At 42.0% G+C, this 25,036-nt stretch overlaps 1 protein-coding gene across 6 annotated transcripts in view; it reads right to left on the bottom strand.

Annotated features, from left to right (window-relative positions):
* Positions 1–25,036, bottom strand: part of KIF21A (kinesin family member 21A) — a 235,803-nt gene that overhangs the window by 134,956 nt on the left and 75,811 nt on the right. For all 6 annotated transcript variants that reach the window (XM_040343616.1, XM_040343619.1, XM_040343622.1 and 3 more), the window contains exons 4-9: positions 24,101–24,250; positions 16,415–16,549; positions 11,176–11,343; positions 6,027–6,142; positions 3,001–3,196; positions 2,640–2,829 (exon numbers count right to left, since the gene is read on the bottom strand). In XM_040343616.1, coding sequence (XP_040199550.1) covers positions 2,640–2,829; positions 3,001–3,196; positions 6,027–6,142; positions 11,176–11,343; positions 16,415–16,549; positions 24,101–24,250 — 955 coding nt within the window. The remainder of the gene's footprint in view (positions 1–2,639; positions 2,830–3,000; positions 3,197–6,026; positions 6,143–11,175; positions 11,344–16,414; positions 16,550–24,100; positions 24,251–25,036) is intronic.

Below are 25,036 nucleotides of genomic sequence, written 5' to 3'. Positions count from 1 at the left end.
ACTTGAGTGCTCCTTCATTCCCATGGCCAAGAGGTTATTTTTTTTTTTCCATCTTTGTACATCATTTTGCATTTGCGATATAAAACACTGGCAAATAACTGGTAAGGAGCAGCCAGTAAGTTTGCCAACAGCTTTTTTGCTTATTTCAATGGTATGAATAGGAGGTGTAGTGCTTTATTTTTTCGTAGAGGTATTGCGGGGCATTTCCTTGTGTATATTTGTGATTGAAGCAAAGGATCTTAAATTTAACCCGATCCTTCACGGCTAGCCAATGGAGGGTTCTCAGCGATGGGGTGATTGATTCCCAGAGTTTTTTTCCCAGTTACCATTCTGGCTGCTGTGTTCTGGACAATTTGTAGACGTGAAATTTGGTATTTGGGAAGTCCTAGGTAAAGAGAGTTTGCGTATTCGAGTCTGGAATCGATTATTGTGCCAACTACTGCTGCCGTGTCTCCTTTCCGGGATGAAGGGAATGAGTCTATGCAACAGGCGAAGAAGGTGGTGAGATTCGCCGACTACTGATCCTATTTTTGCATCCATTGTCATGCCAGAGTCAAAGATGACTCGGAGGCTTTCAGCTTTAGTGCTGGAGGTGATGGTTTGTCCAAGGATGGTGGGTGGTGTGAACGTCGTGCTAGGGTTTTTTTTTTTTTTTTTTCCCGGTTTGCATGGAGTAAGAGGAGTTCTGTTTTGGATCCATTAAGATTGAGGGAGCTCTCTGTCATCCAATCATCGATCAATGAGAGGCAGTTTTCCAGTGCGTGGTATTGGTCTTTTCTGTTAGTGATGCGTAGGTAAAGTTGGGTGTCATCAGCGTAGGCATGATAGAGCAGGTCCTGGTTGCTGATGATTTTGAGGAGTGGACGGAGGTAGATTTTGAAGGGCGACAGGGGTGATCCTTGAGTGACTCTGCATGCAATTTTACGTGCTTCTGAAGTGAAAGCTCCTAGTTTCACTTTCTGGTTTTCTAGATTGGTTCTCTAGGAAGGATGCGAACCAGAGTAGATCAGAGTCTGCGACTCCGGCTACTTCTGCAAGACGAGTGAGCAGGGTTTGTGGTCTGTGTCAAAAGCTGCGCTGAGGTGCAGCCCTACCAGGAGACACGATTCTCCTTCATCTGCTGCTTCGAGGGCATCATCGCAGATTTTGAGAGGTGCAGTTTCTGTCCCGTGGTCAGGGTGGAAACCAGATTGTAGTGGGACCAAGAGTTTGTGGGTGTCCAAATGGGGTTGTAGCTGTTGTACCACTGCTTTCTCGATCTTGGAGATGATGTTAAGGCTTGTGACAGGTCTGCGGTAGTTTGGGTCTTTGGGGTTGAGGTTAGGCTTTTTTAGGAGGGGTTTGATTATGCCTTGCTTGAGGGAGATCGGAAAGATTCCTTCTATGAATGATTGGTTTATGAGGTGTGTTATGGTGGGTGCCAAGATGTCAGTACATTCTTTCAGAAGTTTTGTGGGAATAATGTTGTTTGGAAATGTGCTGTCTCGGAGGCTTCTGATGATGGTTTTGGTGGAGTCGATGGTGATTCAGACCAGAGTAAATCTCGGTGATTGTAGAATATTTGTATGGAGGTACACAACACCCACAACAAGCAGCAAGACCAGGAAATGCAGAGATAGGTCAGAAGTTCTTATCTGCATTTCTACAATGTAGTACACTACAGATCTAAGACTTAAAAAATTGAACCCCAAAGGCTCAGAATAACAGCCAGGTATGTTGTGGAAATTTTATGAAGATGTATTCATGTCATAGTGTCACCCAGTGTTAGTACTTCCGCAACCAGCTCTAAAGAGCTGACTGGGGCAGTCTGAGACTGGTTGAATCACATCTGGTAGTGGAAAACGAGAAGGGGATATGCTCGCTCCGCAAGAACATTAGTGGTTATAGGCGGATGTGCGTTCTTGTCTCTGCTGTGTCTGATCAGCATGGTTGGGATTCGTAGCGCACGCCTGCAGATAGCCTCCCTTCCACAAGATAATCTGAATATGCGTTATTCTACGGAATAGTGCAAAATAAGGATTCCTATCAGCGGTAATATGAGAGCTTATGAGCGTTTTCAGAGTCAGGGAAGGCGTCCATGTTTTAAAGCAATACTGCTTCGTTTGCTAGGAGCATACACGCTTTCCCTGCCCAGACACGCCCATAAGACTTTAGCCATCATTGTATTCATGTATTATATTGGACATCCTGTTAGAGGGATCCCCTTATATGGACATTTCCTGTGTGAAGGGGACATCCTGTGATGACCACTCCCATGGGGGAGGTGATTATCACCTCCTGTTGGTGGGATATTTTGATATAATAAAAAGGAGCCGTGAGGCTCTAAACGGGGAGTGATTGCTGTGATGCCGAGATGAGAACAGTGTGGTGATGTCTCTTAAATTGAATGAATAGGAATCAAATGAATGGTAAATGAATTTTAACTTAAGAAGCATTATTACATTAAGATGAAATCTGTGATTGTTAGCACAGGCAAAATGGCTGTGTGCTCTGCATACAACCTATTTTGCCATGTCAGGTACAAGCATTTTCAGAATGTAAGGTCTATAACTTTCTAGCATGAAATTTCATTGAACACTATTATGTTTCCTCCTTAATCAATGCATACAAGAAAAACTAAAATGACTAAAAATCTATACCTGCTCTTGCAAGCACTTGGTTGGCCTGATCACTCATTAATTGAGTGAGCCTTGTTCTCAAAGCATCAATGGTTTCTTGCATGGCCTTAACTCTCATACGTAGATTATCATTTTCGGTTTGCAACATTGCATTCTCATGGAACATGTCATTAATACCCTCAACACCATCTTCATCAATAATTCTTTTACCCTAAAATTTACAGGAAAGAAAGACAAAAAAACTCAATAGGGTTTCACGTTTCCAGTGCAAAACAGTACATCTTAACAATGACATTTTATATGTGTGTGTTGTATATGCATTAGCATTCCCTGTCCCTTGTAACTATGCTATCTGCAAAAATGTAATACATTCTTTTCATACCGTTTTATATTCCATCAACTCCATCTGTAGTCGCGTTATTTCATTTCTCAGGGCATTGATCTGCTGACTGGTTCGGTCCTGGTTCACCATGACCTTGTTCTTGATATTACGAGCGCGATTAGCATACTTAAGAGTATTCAGAGTTTCCATGAAATCCCTGTCTGAGGGACTGACACATGCGATCATGACAGTTTGGCTAAATAAAATAACAAAAAGAACATACTGTTTTTTGGTGATGTCACATGACTTTAAAAAAAGAACTCTAGATCTTTTATTATAAAGTGATCCCGGACTAGCCTAAATTGTTTCTAATGCAACTGTGGTAAAATACAGGTGCTTTTTGTGCCTGCAAGTACCAATGTTAGTCTTCAAATCATCCCTTGATTTGATTCTCTACAGGTATCCTTTACCCAGACTGTGCATGGGGTCTTGACTTTAGATTAAGCCCCTTCCCTCATGAAGCCACGAGCCACCTACCTTATGTCATTCAATTCTCAAACTACCAAAGCCTCTGCTGCCCGCTGGAGTTCAAGGCCCAGGACCCCACAGAGATCAATTTGAAGACTAACAAAAGGTACTTTTTGGAACCTCAATATACCTGAACATCAGTATTCATCACTTTGGAAAACGGGTTTACCTAAAAGCTACATCCATTAAAAACAAAAGCACTTGCATTGATTAATTAAAAAAAAAAAATTGCATCTGTAATTTTATTTGCATTGAAGCATTGCAACTGATCAGAGGATTGACTATTCCTCCAGCCAAGGTCCATCTCGTGTTACAGACTTTGGGTAATGAAGCTGGAGGAAGTATCAATTGACTACAAGAGCAGGAAGGTCAGCCCACTAGTGACCTTACTATGGAGAACAGAGTCCCTCCGCTGCAGTGACAAATGGAACTTGCTGTTTTTTAATTTTAAGATGTCAGTGATTGAATGACAAAGAATACAGATTTCACCATTTTATATTTTAGGTTGTAACAACTGTGTCTAATACACTGGTTTTAAATTTAAATATAGACTTTATCTTTGACAACTGCTCAGGTTTCATATTCTCTCAGCTTCCCACTGCCAAAAACATGTTCACAGCTACATTAAAGATTTGAATTCCACTTCAGCGGTTTACATCTTTGGACTTACTAATACCTTGGACATAAAATGTTTGCAGGGACTCTGTATAGGTGCTTTTCCCTATACAATCAGTTTCAGGTAACAATAGCACTGCATTTACATGTACTATGACAGGGGTGCTCAACCTGTGGAGCTCTATAATGTGGCCCGTGACCTCAGACCAGGGAAGCACATGCCCATGCTCTAGGATGGAGGGTTGGCAAGCCCAGATTGCATTCAACGGGTTGCCAATCCGCCATCCCAGAGAGTGCATAGAAGCTGCAATGGAGGAAGCAGGAGCAACATACACTTCCTCCATCGCTGGTTTCTGTCCCAGGCGGTATGATACCAAGTGCACTTTGTTAGAGACCTTTCTGGCAGCCTGAATAGCGATGCCAGCAGAAGCTGGAAGAGAAAAAAGTTAGTGTATTTTTTTTAAAGCCAGCAGCTACAAATACTGCAGCTGCTGACTTTTAAAAAAATGTACACTTACCTGTCCAGGTCGCCTGCCCGCCACGTCGGCAGCCTCGGCTTTCCCCGCCGCCATCCTCAGTGAGGGAATCGGGAAGTGAAGCGATGCGGCTTCACCACCCGGTTCCCTACTGCGCATACGCGAGTCGCGCTGCGCCGTCCTCACTGGTCCCCGCTGTGTTCTGGGAGCCGTGTGTTTTCCAGAACACAACAGGGGTGGGGGGCGGTGACATGAAGGGGCGGGACTCCCCGGGGGTAGTCTATACCCAGAAGTGGTGCAAATACCTATTTTATACAGGTATCTGCACCCCCTCACCCCTGAAAGGTGCCAAATGTGACACTGGAGGGGGGAGTTTTTGGAAAAGCGGAGGTTCCATTTTGGGTGAACCTCCGCTTTAAACATCACATACGCAAAGAGGGTTATAGTAGGTTGCTTTAACACTGATCCGCAGGTGCAGCGCAGTGCATCTGCAGCTTTCCTGCAAGTTAGCTGCACTGAGCCATAGACGTCTATTATATCCTGTGGGTTTGATGCCTTTCTGAAAGCGCAACAAATCTCCAAAATGCAGCACCCCACCTGCAAAATTTAATAGAAAAGTCTATGGCAAAGCGGAGCTAACCAGCAGGAAAACTTAAGGTATACTGCGCTGCACCCACGTTGCGGGTAAACCACAGCGCATCAGTGTGAAAGCAGCCTTATAGGGGGCTCAGTAGAGTAAGGGCTCATTTACATTTGCAGTTTGGGTGGCAGTAAGACCCCATAGTTCATTGTGGCCTGCAACCGGTTACCAAACCACTTAAGTGGCTCTCGCTGTTCAAAAGCTTGAGCACCCCTGTACTATGAGCTTCTGCTGATTTCCTAGCAAAGGATTAAGAAATATCAAGGGACTGTCTTTGGAATCCAGATATGTTTGATTATCATATAGGTTTTGCTTTTTTCTTATATTCCCACAGAAGGTTCATGCAGACAGTAACAATTATCACTAGAAGGGACAGACATTCTTCAGTAATGTATTCTATAATAAGGCAGAATAACTTCCTGCATTTACTGCAAGTTCTAAGTACCAAGATCTACAAGCCAATAAATAAACATTAGTGGGAACTTTCTCAGGCCCAGCCCTCTGTAAACCTTAAAATTTGAGAACAAAACTGCAAATGTATTAAAGCACAGAGATTATGCATAGCTATGCAACACTGTGCTTTCACATTACTTTGTGCATGAGATTAGTTTCAAATAAAGCAGGGCTTATGTTCCTCTGCAGGCATTTCAAGATACGCACATAACATGTCCATTTTGCATAAAAATGGTGGAGCCTTGCACATGCAGCACTACAGTGGTGTCTAAACTGGACCAGAAAATAAAAACTTTAGCAGACAGAATTCAGATTAAAACCGTTTCATGTGAACTACGGGCAGCAGACCAATCCAAAAGAAGAAAACCACATACCTATTACCCCCTAGTGAGTCCTGAAGAAGCCGGGTTAACTTGGAATCCCTGTAAGGTACATGGGTGATTTTTTTACTTTGATCTCCTAGTGCACTAATCACATTTCCAAGAGCCAGCTATTAAAAATAAAAAAAAATGAGAGCATGTCACAGAACAAGCAAAAAAGATCAAGAAAATCAACATTGGTTTTATATCAAGCAAGTATAAACTGAACATGTGAAAAGTACTGCAAAATCCACAAATCTGTATGCTTTGTAAACATCACTGTTAATATATACAGTACATTTCTATACATTAACCTGTTGCTCCGGGGGGAACACTGCCTACCTTAGCTAGGCAGCCTCTGGACATGCAACAAAAACAGCAGCATACCCACGTGCCTTTTCTCGTGTCAGAATATTTACAAAATATTTCAGGTTTTACATGACAGAAGCACACTCCAGTTTCTTATCTGATAAGTATGCTTAAAGCGTTTGTTAACCTAAAAAAAAAAAAAGATCTTGTTGCTGCATGTTATACAGCACAGTGCTTGTGCTGTGTCAGTGGCCCCCTGTAACACCTGAAATACCTGGCTGATCCAGTCTGGTTCTGCCCTCCCCTTTGTAAACTGACCATTGTGTATGGCTGCTGAGCCCTGACACTGTAGTCAGTTTATGTGCCTCCGTCATCCACCGTGTCTCCCGTCTCTCCTCCATCCTCTCCCCTCCGTGCCTGTCCCCCCCCCCTCTCTCCTCCTGCTGCTGCTCAAATTAGGGTTAAAATACACCATCCTCTCTGTTTATCCATGTAATGTGCCCTGTGACTGTGCCTTATAAAAATAATGCAGCTATATACACCAGTTTACAGAGGGCGCAACGGCGCTCACGTGACCCACCTCCTCTCTCGCATGACAGCTGCAGTGGGCAGGGCCACCTCTCTCCTCCTTCCCTCCTGACCGACGTCAGCAGGGGATCCTCAGCCACGCCTGTTGCAACTGTCAGGCCGAGAGGAGAGAGACGGTGGGTCATGCGAATGCCGATCTGCGCTCTGTAAGCAGGTATATAGCTGCATACATTTTTATAAGGCACAGTCACAGGGCACATTACATGAATGCACAGAGAGGATGGTATAATTTTAACTTGGTTGATTAACAACCACTTTAAGGCTCCAAGTCAGATCCAGCTTTATCTTTATGACATGCAGAACATACACTTTTTACATTTCTTGTTCTGGTTTCTTTTCAGCATTTCCCCCACGCATTGCCAGAAGAAGTTACAGAAGAGAGAGGATACAAAGCAATCACTTGCAAAAGGTTTCATAATTACAGACTCTCTCAAGCATCAGAAAGAAACCCATAGATCTAATGGTTACGTTTTTACGGAGCTTTAGCTTTTAGTCAAATTAGAGCTGAAGTTTAGCTTAAAAAAATAAATAAATCCATACGGCTGTAGTCACGTGTTGTGCAGGCAGCTTGATCCTAGAAAAATCTTCCATGCAGAGATGCCCGTACTCTTCCTGTCTGAACTTCTGACGCTGCAATAGTCAACAGCTTCAGGTCCACAGGCAAATCAGCAATATACATGGATCTTATAAAGACACACCCACTTTATTCTTCTCCTCCACTGAAAAATTATAGTTTTATTGATTACACTGCTTGTAGCATGAACAGTGAATGGTGGATAGCCTGATCAGTCACCATATGTTCTCCCTTACTCAGTGTAATCAATTAAATAACTTCTCAATGAGAGGAAGGATAGAAGGATAGAAGGAAGGAAGGAAGGAAGGAAGAAATGAAGGGAGGCCCTTGTTGGACCATAAGTACTGCTGTTTTGTCTGAAGTACTGAAGCAGTTAACCACTGCAGCACTGGAGGTTCAGACAGGAAGAGGAAAGACATCTCTTCAGTGAAAATTTGTCCAGGATTCAGCTGCCGACACCAAGTAGTACATACTTCATTACAGGTGATGGGATATATATATTGTTTTAGAAAATGAAGTCCTACTAGATCACTTTAGGCTTGTCCCTTTTGCAGGTATAGCCATGTAAGACATTAAAATCAAGTACCTATACTGTTTTTTAGGCTTGAGTAATACACTTAATTAGGAAAAAGCCAAAGGCTGGCGCTGCGCTGAATTAAAATGGTGATTGAAATATAAATTAAATGATGAGCTGCTAGCACTAAAAATTGTGTACAACAATCCAACAAAATATACAAAAACAAGGGGAATGCAGCGCTAATCTGAGAAAAATATATAATTCATGTGATTAATTGTGAAAAAGATTTCATGAAAAATAATAAATTAAAAGTTCATTGTGGGGTGCAAATTGAGTCCAGAAAAAAATAAAACATTCCAAAAAACCGTGTAAGAAAAAGAAAACAGTAAATGATCCAGCTTAATTTTCTCAAAAAGGCTGTTTGGGGAATTGATGTAATAACTCCGAATTGATGTTAGTAAAGTAAATCTCTGCAATACACTCGTGCGGAAAAACTGCCTGCTTACCAGAATGGAAGACTGTTTTTCATCAGTCTCATGAAGCGTGTGGGAAGTATGGTCTTCCCGCAACCAATCCGCCTGGATGATCAGAGTGGGTCTCAGCAGAGGAACCAGGATGTACCATAAACGATAAAGAAAAAGGGGATTCTCATAGCATATTACGTTTCTCAAAGAGATAGTTTTAATGAAAGATTGCACTTACAGTCATGTAATGAATTGTGGGCAAAGGAATCAAAAGAAAGCGCTTCCACTCCGATCCTCCGATGCTTCTCGCTACTAGTTCGAAAACACCGCCGGCGTTCAAGACGGAACGCGATGACGTCTAACATCAATTTGGAGTTATTACATCAATTCCCCAAACAGCCTTTTCAAGAAAATTAGGCTGGATCATTTACGGTTTTCTTTTTCTTTACATGGTTTTTTGTTTATTTTTATTTTTTCTGGACTCAATTTGCACCCCAGAATGAACTTTTAATTTATTATTTTTCATGAAATCGAGTAATACACTGTCTCACCCTGCTCTGCACATGCTCAGTTGCTCTCCACTTTTAGGTAATGCTGAGTTTGTAGAGGCCGATCTGCTGACAGCCTTGAAAGTGGCATTAAACCTTCCTATCCTTTACAGCCAAGGAAGCTGCTTCTGTTTGATCTCTAACTGCCAAGGCGCTGCACATGTGCTCAGTTATGACACCACCAATTTGATGGTTTCACAGTTTTGTTAAGGACACAAGCAACTGTGACAGTTAGCAATCCTAGTATTCCTGGAACATAACGTTTTTTTAAACCGTTAAATCGATTAGTTCTGCATGATTTACTGCTGGGGCTCCGGTCTTCGACAAAATGGCAGCCTCCAGCAAGAAAAAACAGGAGCAATGCAGGAGGTAATTTACAGCAAATACAAGAATGCAACCGTCCTAGTGCTTTTATACTGCACTCAGGGTCTGTTACTGTACTGACTATTACAGCAAACTTCTCTGGGAATTTGTGTTCTGTTGTGCCCCAGTCACCTGCACACAAGCTCAGTCACTGCAGTGACTGAGCTTGTGTGCAGGTGGTGACTGGGGCACAACAGAACACAAATTCCCAGAGAAGTTTGCTGTAATAGTCAGTACAGTAACAGACCCTGAGTGCAGTATAAAAGGACACCGACAGTTGCCTTACTGTATTCTATGCAAGTACCTTTGGATTTACCATGTGTTGAGACTACACATGGCAAGAGAATGTACCCCGAATTACAGGTGGTCAGACAGGCATAATACATCCATAACACCACGGCATCACTTTGCTTGAATACACAAAAAGGCGCCAGTCCATCTAGTTCAGTGATTGGGAACCTTGGCACTCCAGATGTTTTGGAACTACATTTCCCATAATGCTCATGCGCTCTGCAGTGTAGTTGAGCATCATGGGAAATGTATTTCCAAAACATCTGGGGTGCCAAAGTTCGCCATCATTGATCTAGTTCAACCAAAAATAACTAAATAAAATACAATCCCATATACACAATCCTTCACCCACAGTCGATACAGATGGACAATGATCCAAAACACACTGCAAAAGTAACCCAGGAAGTTTTGAAGGAAAAAGAAGTGGAATATTCTGCAATGGTCGAGTCAATCGCCTGATCTCAACCCAATTTAGCATGCATTTCACTTGCAGAAAGTAAAACTAAAAAGGCAGAAAGACCCACAAAGAACAACTGAAGACAGCTGCAGTTAGACCCTGGCAAAGCATCAGAAAGGAGGAAACCCAGTCTTTGTTAATGCCCATGGGTTTCAGACTGCAGGCAGTCATTGGCAGTAAAGGATTCTCAACAAAATATAAAAAATGTACATTTTATTTATGATTATTTTCATTTGTCCAATTACATTTGAGCCCATGAAAATTGGGAGAAGGGTGTATAAAAATGGTTGCAGTTCCTAAAATTTGTACTTGATATTTATGTTCAACCCCTTGAACTAAAGCTGAAAGTCTGCACTTCAAATTAAATTTGGATTGTTTCGTTTTAATTTTTATTCTGGTGGCATACAGAGCCAAAAAAATTAAATTGTGCCCGTGTCCAAATATATATGGACCCAACTGTACGACGTTCCTTCCTAAAGAACATTGTATTTTATCAAGTTGTTATGGGTAAAGTTCCGCTTTAAGTGAAACTTCAGTTGTAAAGCCTTAGATACCCTAGTAGCTTTTGGCACTGCAAACAAAGAATATACTTTGAGGTGCCCCTTTTAAGTACCCTAGGTGCCTTGAATTCCAGAGAGAAAAAAACAGATAGGGGTCCATTTGAAAAAATAAAATAAATAGACCACATAGTAAAAGATTTCAGCCTGCTTCCACCTGATATACGTTCCTATTAGCTCATCACTATGGTGGGCAGACTTATTAGAAGAAAAGAAAATGCAGGAGAAAGGCAAGGTCTCAACACTCAACAAGAAAGGATAAATATTTGCAGGTTAAAGCTCCCACTCAATGTCGCAGAGGGCATTTAAACATATGTTGAGGCCCTGTAGCCTGTTGAGAACCATTAGCCTTAGACCAACACAGTAAAAATAACATTTGCAGATTTTGTCCTGGGAAACACATTCACTGTCTTGCTTCCCTACCCAAAGTGTTAACCATTTATACAAAACTAGAGGTTAAAAAGTAGCCTATTGTAAAATAAGAACATAATCTTACCAGCCCACAGTTGATGGAAATTCCTTCTTTAGCACGTTCACCTGTAGCTCCTGTGCGTTTAAGTCGCTCTGATCCAGCCAAGTCCACAAAATGAAACTTGGCGGTAAGGGTTTCAAACTCATTCATTTGTGTCGATTCAGATGTTATCCTATTGTCCAAATCATTGTCCTAATAAGTACAGTGAGAACAAGTTCAAAACAACAAACTACATAACAAGAAAAAATAACATTCTAGTTCTGTAACTTCTTGTGAATTACATGGCTTACAAGAACTACTTTAAAACACATCAGCTCTGGGTGGACATCAGGAGTTCAATTATCTTCCATATACTCATATGTGAATTGGATGCATGTTGAACCTGCATCCAATTTGCATAATGTGAACCAGTCCAGCTTGCAATGGAGCCGGTTCACACATGCCTGGTACAGGCGCAGTCCTGTGTGATTTTAGGTTTGGTTTAGGTGCGAATGCAAGTAAAAATTCACACCTGAATCGGTGAAGACTACAGACCTTTTAACCACTTGCCGACCATATAACTTGCATATTCGGCAACAAGGTGGCACTGCTGCACCAGATAATGTACTCACTACCAGGTAGGGGTGCGCTGCCGACGGACCGTTCCCGCTGTGATTATACATGACATGAGCTGATCTCTGGGTACCTGGACTCAATGTCCGCTGGCACCCACCGATGATCCAGCACAGAGGCAGAAAGGCGGTCTGCCTATGTAAACAAGGCAGAACACCATTCTCACAGGAGGGTAGGCATGGATCCTGTGTCTCTGCAAAGCAGTAAAAGCACCTCAAAAGGGTACACTAAAACACTGGCTAGGAAAATGTAACACTTTGATCACCCCTGATGTTTAACCCCTTCCCAGCCAGTGTCATAAGTACAGTATTTTTAACATTTAAAAAGTGTCAGTTACTGTCCACTGTAATATCGCAGTCTCTCCGATTGCCGCCATTACTAAATTTATATATATATATATATATATATATATATATATATATATATATATATATATATATATATGTGTATATATATATATATATATATATATATATATATATATATATATATATATATATATGTGTATATATATATATATATATATATATATATATATATATATATATATATATATATATATATATATATATATATACCAATGTTTGTAGACACTATAACTTTTGCACAAACCAATCAATATATGCTTATGGGGATTTCTTTTTTTAACCGAAAATATGTAGCAGGATACATATTGGCCTAAATTGATGAAGAAATTAGTTTGTTTTCAATTTTTTTTTATTGGATGTTTTATAGCAGGAAGTAAAAAGGTACAGTTTTAATTTTTCAAAAGTGTCGGTCTGTCTTTGTTTATAGCACAAAACATGAAAACTGCAGAGGTAAAATACCACCCCAAAAGAAAGCTCTGTCAATGTTACTATATTGAAAACTTTATGAATTTCTGTAGTAAAATTATATGATGTTAATTTCCAGTGATTATTATGCATTTAGTTTTTTTGTGCTTTCTATTAGAGTTCCTTAACTATTAGTGTCCTACATAGTCTCCTGAAGAAGCCATCACTGGGGAAACGCGTCAGGAATTTGACACTACAGTATTAACGTTTGCCTAATGTACACAAACTGACCATGTTTTGAATATGTGAGTTTTATTCATTACTGTGTCTTTACTGTCAATTAAAATTTGTTAATTATCCTTATGAATCTTGTTCTTTGAACAGTTATAATCCTAATACCTTCCTACTCGAATCTTGTCAATTAAGGGATGAGATGAATTTGTATATTCTAACCGTACCGTGATTTTCAAACAAACTCCAAAAGAAAGCCATTTGTGGGGAAAAAAGCACATACATTTTATTTGGGTACAGTATTGCATGATGGCGCAATTGACAGTTAAAGTAAAGCAGTGCCAGATCGCAAAAAAATGGCCTGGTCAGGCGGGGGGGGGGGGGGTCAAACTTCTGGAGGGCACATGGCTAAAAATGGACTGCAAACCACATGTGTGAACCTAGCCATAGAACTGAAAGGAGATATGCATCTCTTGATCCTAATTGCTCATCTCCATAACAGACATCTCGACACATCTCATTTAAAGGGTATCTAAACCCAAAAATAAAAAAAAATTATATATTGCAGCTTACCAGTACTCGAATGTGGTAGCTGCATTCATTTTCTTTTTTTAAAGGGTTTGTTACTTTATTTTAACCTGGTGTCCCTTTGTTACACACATTCTGCCCTAGGGTGACAATGCTCACTCACCATGCTGCATCTACAGTTTTTTACAAAAGTGAGTACACTACTCACATTTTTGTTAATACTTTATTCTATCTTTTCATGTGACAACACTGAAGAAATTACACTTTGCTACAATGTAGAGTAGTGAGTGTACAGCTTGTATATTGTAAATCTGCTGTCCTCCCAAAATAACTCAACACACATCCATTAATGTCTAAACCGCTGACGACAAAAGCTAGTCCAACCCTAAATGAAAATGTCCAGATTGTGCCCAAAGTGTCAATATATTGTGTGGCACCATTATTTTCCAGCACTGCCTTAACCCTCCTGGGCATGGAGTTCACCAGAGCTTCACAGGTTGCCACTGGAGTTCTCATCCACTCGATGATATCACAGAGCTGGTGGATGTTAAGAGACATTGCGCTCCTCCACCTTCCATTTGAGGATGCCCCCCACAGATGCTCAATATGGTTTAAGTCTAGAGACATGCTTGGCTAGTCCATCACCTTTACCCTCAGCTTCTTTAGCAAGGCAGTGGTCGTCTTGGAGGTGTGTTTGGGTCGTTGTGTTGGAATACTGCCCTGCGGCCCAGTCTCCAAAGGGAAGGAATCATGCTCTGCTTCAGTATGTCACAGTATATGTTGGCATTCCTGGTTTCCTCAATGAACTGTTGCTCCCCAGTGCCGGCAGCACTCATGCAGCCCCAGACCATGACACTCTAACCACCATGCTTGACTGTAGGCAAGAAAACACTTGTCTTTGTACTCCTCACCAGGTTGCTTGACATCATCTGAACCAAATAAGCTTATCTTGGTCTCATCAGACCACAGGACATGGTTCCAGTAATCCATGTCCTTAGTCTGCTTTTCTTCAGCAAACTGCTTGTGGGCTTTCTTGTGCATCATCTTTAGAAGAGGCTTCCTTCCAGGACGACAGCCATGCAGACCAATTTCATGCCGTGTGCGGTGTATGGTCCGAGCACTGACAGGCTGACCCCAAACCCCTTCAACCTCCACAGCAATGCTGGCAGCACTCATACATCTATTACCCAAAGACAACCTCTGGGTATGATGCTGAGCACGTGCACACAACTTATTGGTCGACCATGGCAAGGCCTGTTCTGAGTGGAACCTGTCCTGTTAAACTGCTGTATGGTCTTGGCCACTGTACTGCAGCTCAGTTTCAGGGTCTTGGCAATCTTCTTATAGCCTAGGCCATCTTTATGTAGAGCAACAATTCTTTTTTTCAGATCCTCAGAGTTCTTTGCTATGAGGTGCCATGTTGAACTACTAGTGACCAGTATGAGAGAGAGAGCGATAACACCAAATTTAACACACCTGCTCCCCATTTACACCTGAGACCTTGTAACACTAACAAGTCACATGACACCGGGGAGGCAAAATGGCTAATTGGGCCCAATTTTGACATTGTCACTTAGGTGTGTACTCACTTTTGTTGCCAGCAGTTTACACATTAATGGCCGTGTGTTGAGATATTTTGAGGGGACAGCAAATTAAAATCATTATACAAGCCGTACACTCATTACTTTTCATTGTAGCAAAGTGTAATTTCTTCAATGCTGTCACATGAAAAGATATAATAAAATATTTACAAGAATGTAAGGGGGGGTAGTCCCTTTTGAGAGATACTGTATGTAGGAGCAGCATTCTCAGCCTTCAACAAGACTACAAAACACCTTTCTGCTCCATAAGATAGCATGGGGTGCTCTGCAGACTACAGAGAGCTGAAAACAATGCTAACCTCAAAGTTGGCGTAGCAGAGGAAAAAAAAAGGAAGTAATTAGCACACTGGATGCCGGACGTGACCAGCAGGTTTGTTTTTTGCATTTATCAAACAGATATAACAAAACACTTTCAATGGTGTAACATTGGATCAAAAAACCGGAGCAAATAAGAAGTTTGTTGTTAGGATTTCCGGCCAGTTCACACCACATGTAGTCCAGTGCGATTTTTTCTGCATAAAAAATGCATGGAAAGTAGGTTATATGGTTTCCATGGTTTCCAATGGCTTAGTTCACACCAGTTCCAGAAAAAGTAGATTGTAGAAAGTGCATTTTTCCTGGACTGTACTGAAATACAGTTAAACGCATCAAAAATGCAACCAAATGCAGTGGAGCGCATCACACACACCGGACTCCAGTGAAAAAAAAAAAACAGCATCTGAAATGCACCCAGAAATGCACTAAAAACGTGCATGCAAAAACGCATCCGGAATGGATCTGGAGTGCATTTTGCGGTGTGAAGCAGCCCTTTAAAAAGGAGAAAAAGTCTTCCCAAAGTTTATTTGGCTGAGCTTCTCCTATGGATCACAGATTGCAGTTCACTTTGCACTCCTGTGACCCGTTTTCAGCAGAGAGCAGCCTGAAGTCTGCTCTCAGCGGACGTCATGGATATTAGTCCTGGCACCACGTCATCCCGGCAACGGAAGTCTGGATCTGCCAGGTGCCTGGACTGACACCCATCCACAGTCCAGCGCTCCAATGAGCGTGGAGGGAGAAGGGAAGAGAGCTGTGACTGACAGTCTACAGCTCTCTGCTCAAGGAGCTCTGAAAACCGAGTCACCGGCATCGTTGGATCACTCGGTTTTCAGTGCAGATGCAGAGGTGCATCCACCTAGGTAAGTATTAATGGGGAGAAAAAAAAAATATATATATATTTTTGAACTAAACAGAACGCTTTAGTGTCCAACCAAATCAAAGTTTTCGTTGTACCAAATCTCTAACATAAGTAAATAATACTTATTACACACTTTACAATCTGATCTACCGAAAACGATGTGGGCAAAGGCTTGCCTAGTTGGAAAGTACTCATATTACTTAGTTTTGGTAAATTTAAAGTTAGGTGTATAAAGATTGTACGGACAGATTGTAATGTGTAGTATGGTGACCCTAAACAGAAAGCCCTAAAATGTCATCTACACAAAATCTAAAAATAAAACATGGTAAAGATAAAAAACATACTGTGTCAAATTTGGGACACACACGGCTTTGACATAGGTGGATTGTAAATATGGCATGAGAGCGTGAGCTTTGCACATTCATTTGTGTGCTGGCAGTAGTTCTAGATAAGGCACCCAATTTCAAGCACTGCAGCATCTGGAAAACAAAAACACTGTTAGTTATGAGTTTTTTTGCCATTATACAGGATTTATACAGCGCCAACAGTTTGCACAGAGTTTTACAAAATTAGTTGGATTCCAAGACTAGAAAGGTTCATAAAATTTGAGTAGTTCCTTCTTAAACTAAACACAAGGATTGAAAAAAAGAGGTTTTAGTAAAAAAAAAAAAAATTACCGTATGTTTGTTAGGAACACACTCTTAAGGCCCATACACACGATCAGAATTTGACAACGGTCCAACGGATGTGTTTTGTCGGACAATCCGACCGTCTGTACGCTCCATCGGACAATTGTTTTCGCTTTTTAAATTGGACAAATGTTCGCCGTGAATGCGCTCAAACTTTTCGGCAACAAAATGTTCAATGGAGGATAATCTGATCGTGTGTACACAAGTCCAATGCTGAAGATCAGACAATAGCAAAAGTTGCCCAAAGGGTGGAGGTAAAGAGCTGAAAAAAACACGTGATTTGGTGAAAGTTGGCTGAAAATGTCCTGCCGTGTGTATGCAGAACAAGTTCACAGCCAACGCCCATTCGGACAAAAATCCACGGAAAAGTCTGATGGAAGTCCGATCATGTGTATGAGGTTTAAAAAAAAAAAAAAAAAGGTATCAAAAACGATCTATCTAGTCAACAGGTTTTTACACAGTGTTCTTACACCCTCCCTCTGGCTCCTCTCTTGCAGCATCCTATGGAGCCATCCTTGGATGCAGGGACTAGAGTTGTGTCTCCCTACATGCACTGTACAGCAATAGAAGCTCCATAATCTAGGATGGCAAAGCACTACCTTGCTCCTCCTTCAAGCTAATGGACCAACTCCAGACTACACTGTCCACTGTTACTTTTTCCTATGAAGACTAGGGGCTAGATTCAGATAGCCCGCCTTAACTTCGTGCGGCCTTAGCGTATCTCAGATACGCTACGCCGCCGTAACTTAGGGCGCAGGTTCTTTGTGAATCCAGCCCCACTAAGTTACGGCGGCGTATCGTAAATCTGCCGGCGTAAGCGCGCCAAATTAAAATTGTGAAGAGGTGGGCGTGTTTTATGCAAATAAAACATGACCCCACGTAAATGACGTCTCTAACGAACGGCGCATGCGCCGTCCATGAACGTATCCCAGTGCGCATGCTCCTAATCACGTCGCAAATAGTCGATGCTTTCGACGTGAACGTAATTTACGCAAAGCCCTATTCGCGAACGACTTACGCAAACAACGCAAAATTTGAGGCTGTCCCGACGTCCATACTTAACATTGGATACTCCTCATATAATAGCAGGGGTAACCTTATGCCGGAAAAAGCCTTACGTAAACGACGTAAAAAAATCCGCCGGGCGCATGTACGTTTCTGAATCGGCGTATCTAGCTCATTTGCATATTCTACGCCGAAATCAAGGGAAGCACCACCTAGCGGCCAGCGTAAATATGCACCCTAAGATACGATAGCGTAAGAGACTTACGTTGGTCGTATCTTAGCAAAATTCCGGCGTATCTTGCTTTCTGAATACAGAAAAAAGATACGCCGGCGCATCCTAGAAGTTACGCAGCGTATCAACAGATACGCCGATGTAACTTCTTACTGAATCTAGCCCTAGAAGTTTAGGGAAACCACAGAGAGCACATAAGCCAGCAGCATTTAAAGTTAGAACCTGCAAATGCTGAGGTAAGAATTTTAACAGATTGTTTATTGAGGAATGTTTTTATTGTGCTTAAAGTGCTAAAGTAGGTAAAAAGTTTTAACATTTTGGAGGGTTATAACACCGGATAGATTTTAATTATTTATTGCGCCATCTGTGTCCCATTGGGGATATTTACCATCACTCACTGTCCCATAGCCAAAAAACTGGGAGTGAGAGGAAAACTCTGCCAAGGGAATTCATTGCAGGAACCTGCACAGTCTCTGAAATCGCCCCTGAATTCAGGACCGACGTGTGGGAATGAAATTGTGTGCGTTCATTTGAACTTGCACAATTTTTTTCCCGCTGTCAGTGTGAACCTGGGCTTAAAGCAGGGTTCACCCAGAAAAAAAAATTTTAACATTAGATTCAGGCGAGTTGTTAGAAGCACAGCAATCGGGTGTTTTTTTTTTTTTAAATCATTGCCGTACATACCGTTTTAGAGATATATGTTCTCCGCGGCTTCCGGGTATAATCTGCGGGACTGGGTGTTCCTAATTGATTGACAGGCTTCCGACCGTCGCATACAGCGCGTCACCGAAAGAAGCCGGACTGCGAGTCTGCTCTATAAGGCGCCTGCGCACCAACGTTCGGCTTCTTTCAGCAACTCGTGAAGCACTGTATGCGACGTTCGGAAGCCTGTCAATCAATTAGGAACGCCCAGTCCCGCAGATTTTACCCGGAAGCCGCGGAGAACATATATCTCTAAAACGGTATGTACGGCAATGATTTAAAAAAAACACCCGATTGTGCTTCTAACAACTCGCCTGAATCTAATCTTAAAAAAAAAAATTTGGGGTGAACCCCCGCTTTAAGCTGATAAAAATACAAATTGACATACACTGGAGATCAAAATTAGAGAACAACCTACAATTTCCTAAATTTTAAGGTCACTGCTTGGTACTATTTGAAATTATCTAAACAGGAGTAAAAGAGCAGTTTAGTTAAAGTGATTGTAAAAAACAAAAAAACAAAAAAACACACACACACACATTAAAAAAACATGTTATACTCAACTTTTCTGTGCCGTTGGTTTTGCACAGAGCAGCCTGGATCCTCCTCTTCACAGATCCCTCTTTGCTGCTCTTAGACCCTCCCTCCTTTGAGTGACCTTCTGCCAGCAGCTTGCTAAGGGGGCACCCAAGCTGAGTCAGAGCTCAGTGTATCCATTCAGACACTGAGCCCCGAAGTGGCCCCACCCCCTCTCCCCTGATTGGCTGACTGACTTTGACAGCCCCGGGAGCCAATAGCACCACTGCTTTGTCTCAGCCAATCAAGAGGAGTGCCCTGGATGGCTGAGAGGATCGTGGACATCGCTGGAGAGAAAAGGAGCTTAAGTAGGCAATAAGGGCGGTGCTGCTACACACACAGAAGGTTTTTTATCTTAATGCATAGAATGCATTAAGATAAAAAACCTTCTGCCTTTACAACTCCTTTAAGCATATTTCAGGAGTTACATATACTTTGAAGCACAAAATAAAAAACTTAAATGAGATTTGAAAAAGAACATTGATCAAAATTAGAGAACGCTTTCAAATACCACTCAGTTATTGGTGTTAATCTGGCACCTTGTGCCAATTTATTTCCATATCTGACAAACCCTATTTAGCTGGCAGCCTAACTTTTTTAGTTTTCACCGATTCTGCAAGATGGTAAGCCATTATAAAGTGACTGAAACTGCAAGTTGTTCAGATGAAGGTCAAAAAGATAAATAACCCTTTCAGCCATAGCAAGAGAAGTTTGTCATTCCAAATCTGCGATTTCTAGAATATTGCATCTTTACAACGTCACAAACTCATGCAAGTCCCCCAAGAAGGCTGGTTGTCCACGACAAATGCAAGAGAGGACGGGATAATGTGGAGAATCTCAATGGGCAATCTAATTGGTTCAACACTGCAGCTGCGATTGCTCACCAGTTCAGCGCTGAACAGAGTAAGGATCTGTCTCGCCATACCGGGTCTCGTAGTTTAACCTCTTGACCACCGCCCCATGTCTAAAAGACGTCCTGTTTTTAAAGTTGAATATCTCGGTAACGGCAGCAGCTGCTGCCACAACCGAGATATTCATCTCTTCAGGGGGCGGTGGTGTACACGATAACGGCGATCTCGCGGCGAATCCGCCGCGGAGACCGCCGTTATCGGTGGTGGGAGAGGGGCGCCCCCTCCCGCCGCTCTCCCGCGCCCTCCGCCGCTTACCGGAGCCGTCGGTAGCGGCGGAGGCGATCGGGACCGTTCGGCAGCTGAGCGGGGACGAGACTGAAGGAAAAATCTCCTTCGCACGTCCCCATAGCTCTGCTGGGCGGAAGTGACGTCAAAACGTCAGTCCCGCCCAGCCTCTTAAAGAAACATTTTTTTTTTTTGTCATTTGAAAAAAGACTTTTTTATTTTTTTGCATTTAAGTCTAAATATGAGATCTGAGGTCTTTTTGACCCCAGGTCTCATATTTAAGAGGACCTGTCATGCTTTTTTCTATTACAAGGGATGTTTACATTCCTTGTAATAGGAATAAAAGTGATCAATTTTTATTTTTTATTTCAGTGTAAAAAATTATAAAACTAAATAAAAATAAATAAGAAAACCCCCAAAAAAATGTTTAAAGCGCCCCATCCCGACGAGCTCGCGCGCAGAAGCAAACGCATACGCGAGTAGCGCCCGCATATGAAAACGGTGTTCAAACAACACAAGTGAGGTATCGCCGCGATCGTTAGAGCGAGAGCAATAATTATAGCCCTAGACCTCCTCTGCAACTCAAAAAATGCAACCTGTAGAATTTTTTAAACGTCGCCTATCGAGATTTTTAAGGGTAAAAGTTTGACGCCATGCCACGAGCGGGCACAATTTTTAAGCGTGACATGTTGGGTATCATTTTACTCGGCGTAACATTATCTTTCACAATATATAAAAAAATTGGGCAAAATTTATTGTTGTCTTATTTAATTCAAAAAAGTGATTTTTATCCAAAAAAAGTGCGCTTGTAAGACCGCTGCGCAAATACGGTGTGACAAAAAGTTTTGCAATGACTGCCATTTTATTCTCTAGGGTGTTAGAAAAAATATATATATAATGTTTGGGGGTTTGAAGTAATTTTATAGCAAAAAAAACGGTTTTAGTCTTGTAAACACCGAATGTGAAAAATTAGCCCGGTGGTAAAGAGGTTAAAGAGTATTTTTAACTGAGCCTGGGTTCAGACTGTAGTGATGCGGGAACCAGTGAGATTCCAGCACCGGTTCACGCAAAGCATCTCTCTAGGGTTGCCACCTGTACAGGAATGACCCGGACAGTCCGGTTCTTGACAGCTGTGCCCAGGTTTGTATTCTCATGTAACCCGCACACCACAGCATATGCTCAAAGTCTCAGCCAGTGTGGAAAGTACCTGCAGCCCTCCACCAGCACCATACCTTCACGTGGGATGGACCCCCTGCTAAATGTGCTCTCTCCAGAGTCGCACCCGCAGCACTCCACCCTGCTCCTGTGGCAAGTGTCTCATCCTGTTTCCCCGCTCCAATGCGCTCTCTCCCGCCAGCAGCAACCCCCCACCTTCAGCGGTGAGCAGCACTCCCGAGTGAGTCCCCCATCGCCCCCCCTCTCTCCCTGCAATGTGCCTTTTAAAACGCTCTCTCCCACCAGCAGCACGCAAAAGTGCTGTCACAATGTGGCTACACCCTCTGGTGGCGTACTAAGCACACTATATTACTACTCTCTTTAAGTCACCCAAAAGGTGTCCAAGGTTTTTTACAATCCTAATCTCTTGATTGTGTATACTACAAAAAAATAAAAATAAAAAAAAAATTGCAGTGCGCCAGAAAAGTGATTGGGTTTGGATTGAAGAAAAGGTGACAACCCTACATTTCTCCCGCAGGCAGTTCACACTGCCTTCTGTGAACCGCTGTGGGAGTCATTAAAATGTTAATGTTAATAACACCCCAGATTTGTTCACAGATCGCAGTGAAAAAAAGTCCCTGCACTTTTTTTCTGCTAATCCAATGTGAGTTCAGCCATACAACTGTATGGCTAAACTTGCATTGCACAGACATCGCATGTGATCGCCACAGCAGTGCGGGTGCGAATCAAATGGGATGTCCGTGTTCGCTACAGTGTGAACCTGGGCTGAAAGCCCACTCTAAAGTGAGCAAACCTCATTAGCAAGAGAGAATCAAAAGGCTAGACTAACCTTTACTGAGGAACATGTTGTGTGGACAGAGGAGAACTGGTCCAAAGTTCACTTTAGTGATGAAAGCAAATTTCATTTATTTTGGTCCGATGGGAAACATTATGTTTATTGTCAAACTGGGGAAAGACTGAACCCAAAGTGTGTACACAAGTCAGTGAAAGGTGGAAGGGGGTAGCTTCAAGGTGTGGGGGATGTTTTCTGCAACAGGATTTGGGCCTCTTATACAGCTACATGGTATAGTGAATGCAAAGGTTTATCAGAACCTTCTTCATCAACATGCGGTTCCTTCCCTGCGTTCATCACCAAATTTTCATGCATAAAAATGCCCCGTCACACAGAAAAATGGGTAAACCAGTTCCTTGAAGCTGAACTCATTGAAATAATGATATGGCCAGCTCAGAGTCCTGATCTAAACCCAATAGACAACCTCTGGAAAATCCTTGGCAACATAGTTATGAAACCCACTACAGTCACTCAACTGTGGAAGAGACTGTAAGAAGTGAACAAAAAATCACACCAGAGCAGTGTGAGAGACTAGTGATGTCCTGCGGCAGCAGATGTGCCGAGAAAGGGCCTGTACACTTCCTACTAATTGTTGTAACCTTCAGAAATTTTAGTGCTAATCTTTCTCTGTGATACAGTAATTGTCGTTCTCTAATTTTAATCATTTTTTTTTTTTTAAAACACAAACACTGTTCTATTGGAATGGTACAGCCACAGCAAAAATTCCAAAAATGTTGAGCAATGGAAATTACATTATTTCTGAAAAAAATCAAGTGTTCATAAATTGTTCTCCAATTTTGTATGGGACTATGACTAAGTCACAGAGGGGGATCGATCACAGGAGCTGAAGAACGGGGTGAGGTGTGTGTGTGTGTAAACATACCTTCCCCGTTCTTCACTGTGGCAATGTCAGTGATCGTCTGTTCCCTGATATAGGGAAAGACGATCACCAACGTCACACGTCCAGCCCCGCCCCCCCTACAGTTAGAAACACCCATTCAGCGCCCCCTTAACTCCTAAACTGCAATTTTCACAGTAATCAGTGCAATTTTAATAGCACTTTTCACTGTGAAAATGACAATGGTCCCAAAAATGTGTAAAAATTGTCCGATGTGTCCACCATAATGTCGCAGTCACAATAAAAAAAAAAAAAACGCTGATCGCCACCATTAGTAGTAAAACAAATTGTTTATAAAAATGCCATAAAACAAAAAAACAACAAAAAAAAGCCATAAAACTATCCCCTATTTTGTAAACGCTATAAATTTCGCGCAAACCAAACGATAAACGCTTATTGCTATTTTATCTTATACCAAAAATAGGTAGAAGAATACGTATCGGCCTAAACTGAGAAAAAATAATGATTTTTTATATCTTTTTTGGGGATATTTATTATAGCAAAAAGTAAAAGATATTGCATTTTTTTCAAAATTGTCGCTCAATTTTTGTTTATAGTGCAAAAAATAAAAACCGCAGGGGTGATCAAATACCATCAAAAGAAAGCTCTATTTGTGGGGGGGGGGGGGGGGGGAAGGACGCCAATTTTGTTTGGGAGCCACGTCGCACGACCACGCAATTGTCAGTTAAAGCGACGCAGTGCCGAATCGCAAAAACTGGCCAGGTCCTTTACCTGCATAATGGTCCGGGTCTTAAGCAATATTAAATACTAACAAAAAACATACCTCTGCCTCTGATGTCACATTACGTGTTGTGACTCCCACTGTGTAAATTCCACCACTTGAATCTTCATGGATTTTAATATTAGATTTTTTATGCCTGGACTCCATGTCCCGTGTTGTATCAAACAAATCAAGTACTTCTTCATTGTATAGCTAAATAAAACAAACAGTGTGTGCTTAATAAATCAGTTAACATATTGCCACAAATAGAATGCATGTACAATATTGGTTCGAAGGCAAAAATCTGTAAAGCCACCTTTCAAGCAAGCTGCCCTGCGATTGCTTGTACCCATATGGACGCTGCACAATTTGAACCCAATATTATGGTACTGAGAGAAGGGCCCCCATAGTGGGCCCCAACAGGAAAAGGTATCTTAGGGCTCACACATCACCAAATATAATGCTTGTTTTCAAAAGCAAGAGAGATTTGCACATGGTTTCTAAAAAAGATACATTTTATTCCACAATCACTCTAACCACTTCGAAAGGAGGAGAATTAACCACTTCCCGCCTGCCATATAACAGAATGACGGATGGAAAGTGGTTGCATTATCCTGACTGGGCGTCATATGACATCCAGCAGGATGCATCGCAGCTATCGGGGATGACACATGTCCCTCGGACACAGCCCAACCCTGATCCGGGTAAACAGCCAATGAAATTCGCTGTTTACCACGCGATCGGCTGTATCCAAACATAGCCGGTCACAAGTGTAAACAATACAGCCATTACTAGGAGATCTCGGCTTCTTCTCCTCACACACTGAACGTGTGAGGAGGAGAGCAGAGATCAGTGAGCGATTCCCTTACGGGCACTTATATGGATTCAGATTCAATCAAGAGCCAGGGGAGTGTGTCAACCAATTTGCAGAAAATCTCAGGTCACATACGATCATGAAAGCACAGTATTGTAGCCTCTTTCCCTGTACCTCTAGCTCTC

The sequence above is a fragment of the Rana temporaria genome, chromosome 3, assembly GCF_905171775.1.
Source record: "Rana temporaria chromosome 3, aRanTem1.1, whole genome shotgun sequence".
Taxonomy (NCBI): domain Eukaryota; kingdom Metazoa; phylum Chordata; class Amphibia; order Anura; family Ranidae; genus Rana; species Rana temporaria.
The sequence above is the reverse complement of the archived record's forward strand: the minus strand, read 5'-3'. Positions and strand labels throughout refer to the sequence as shown.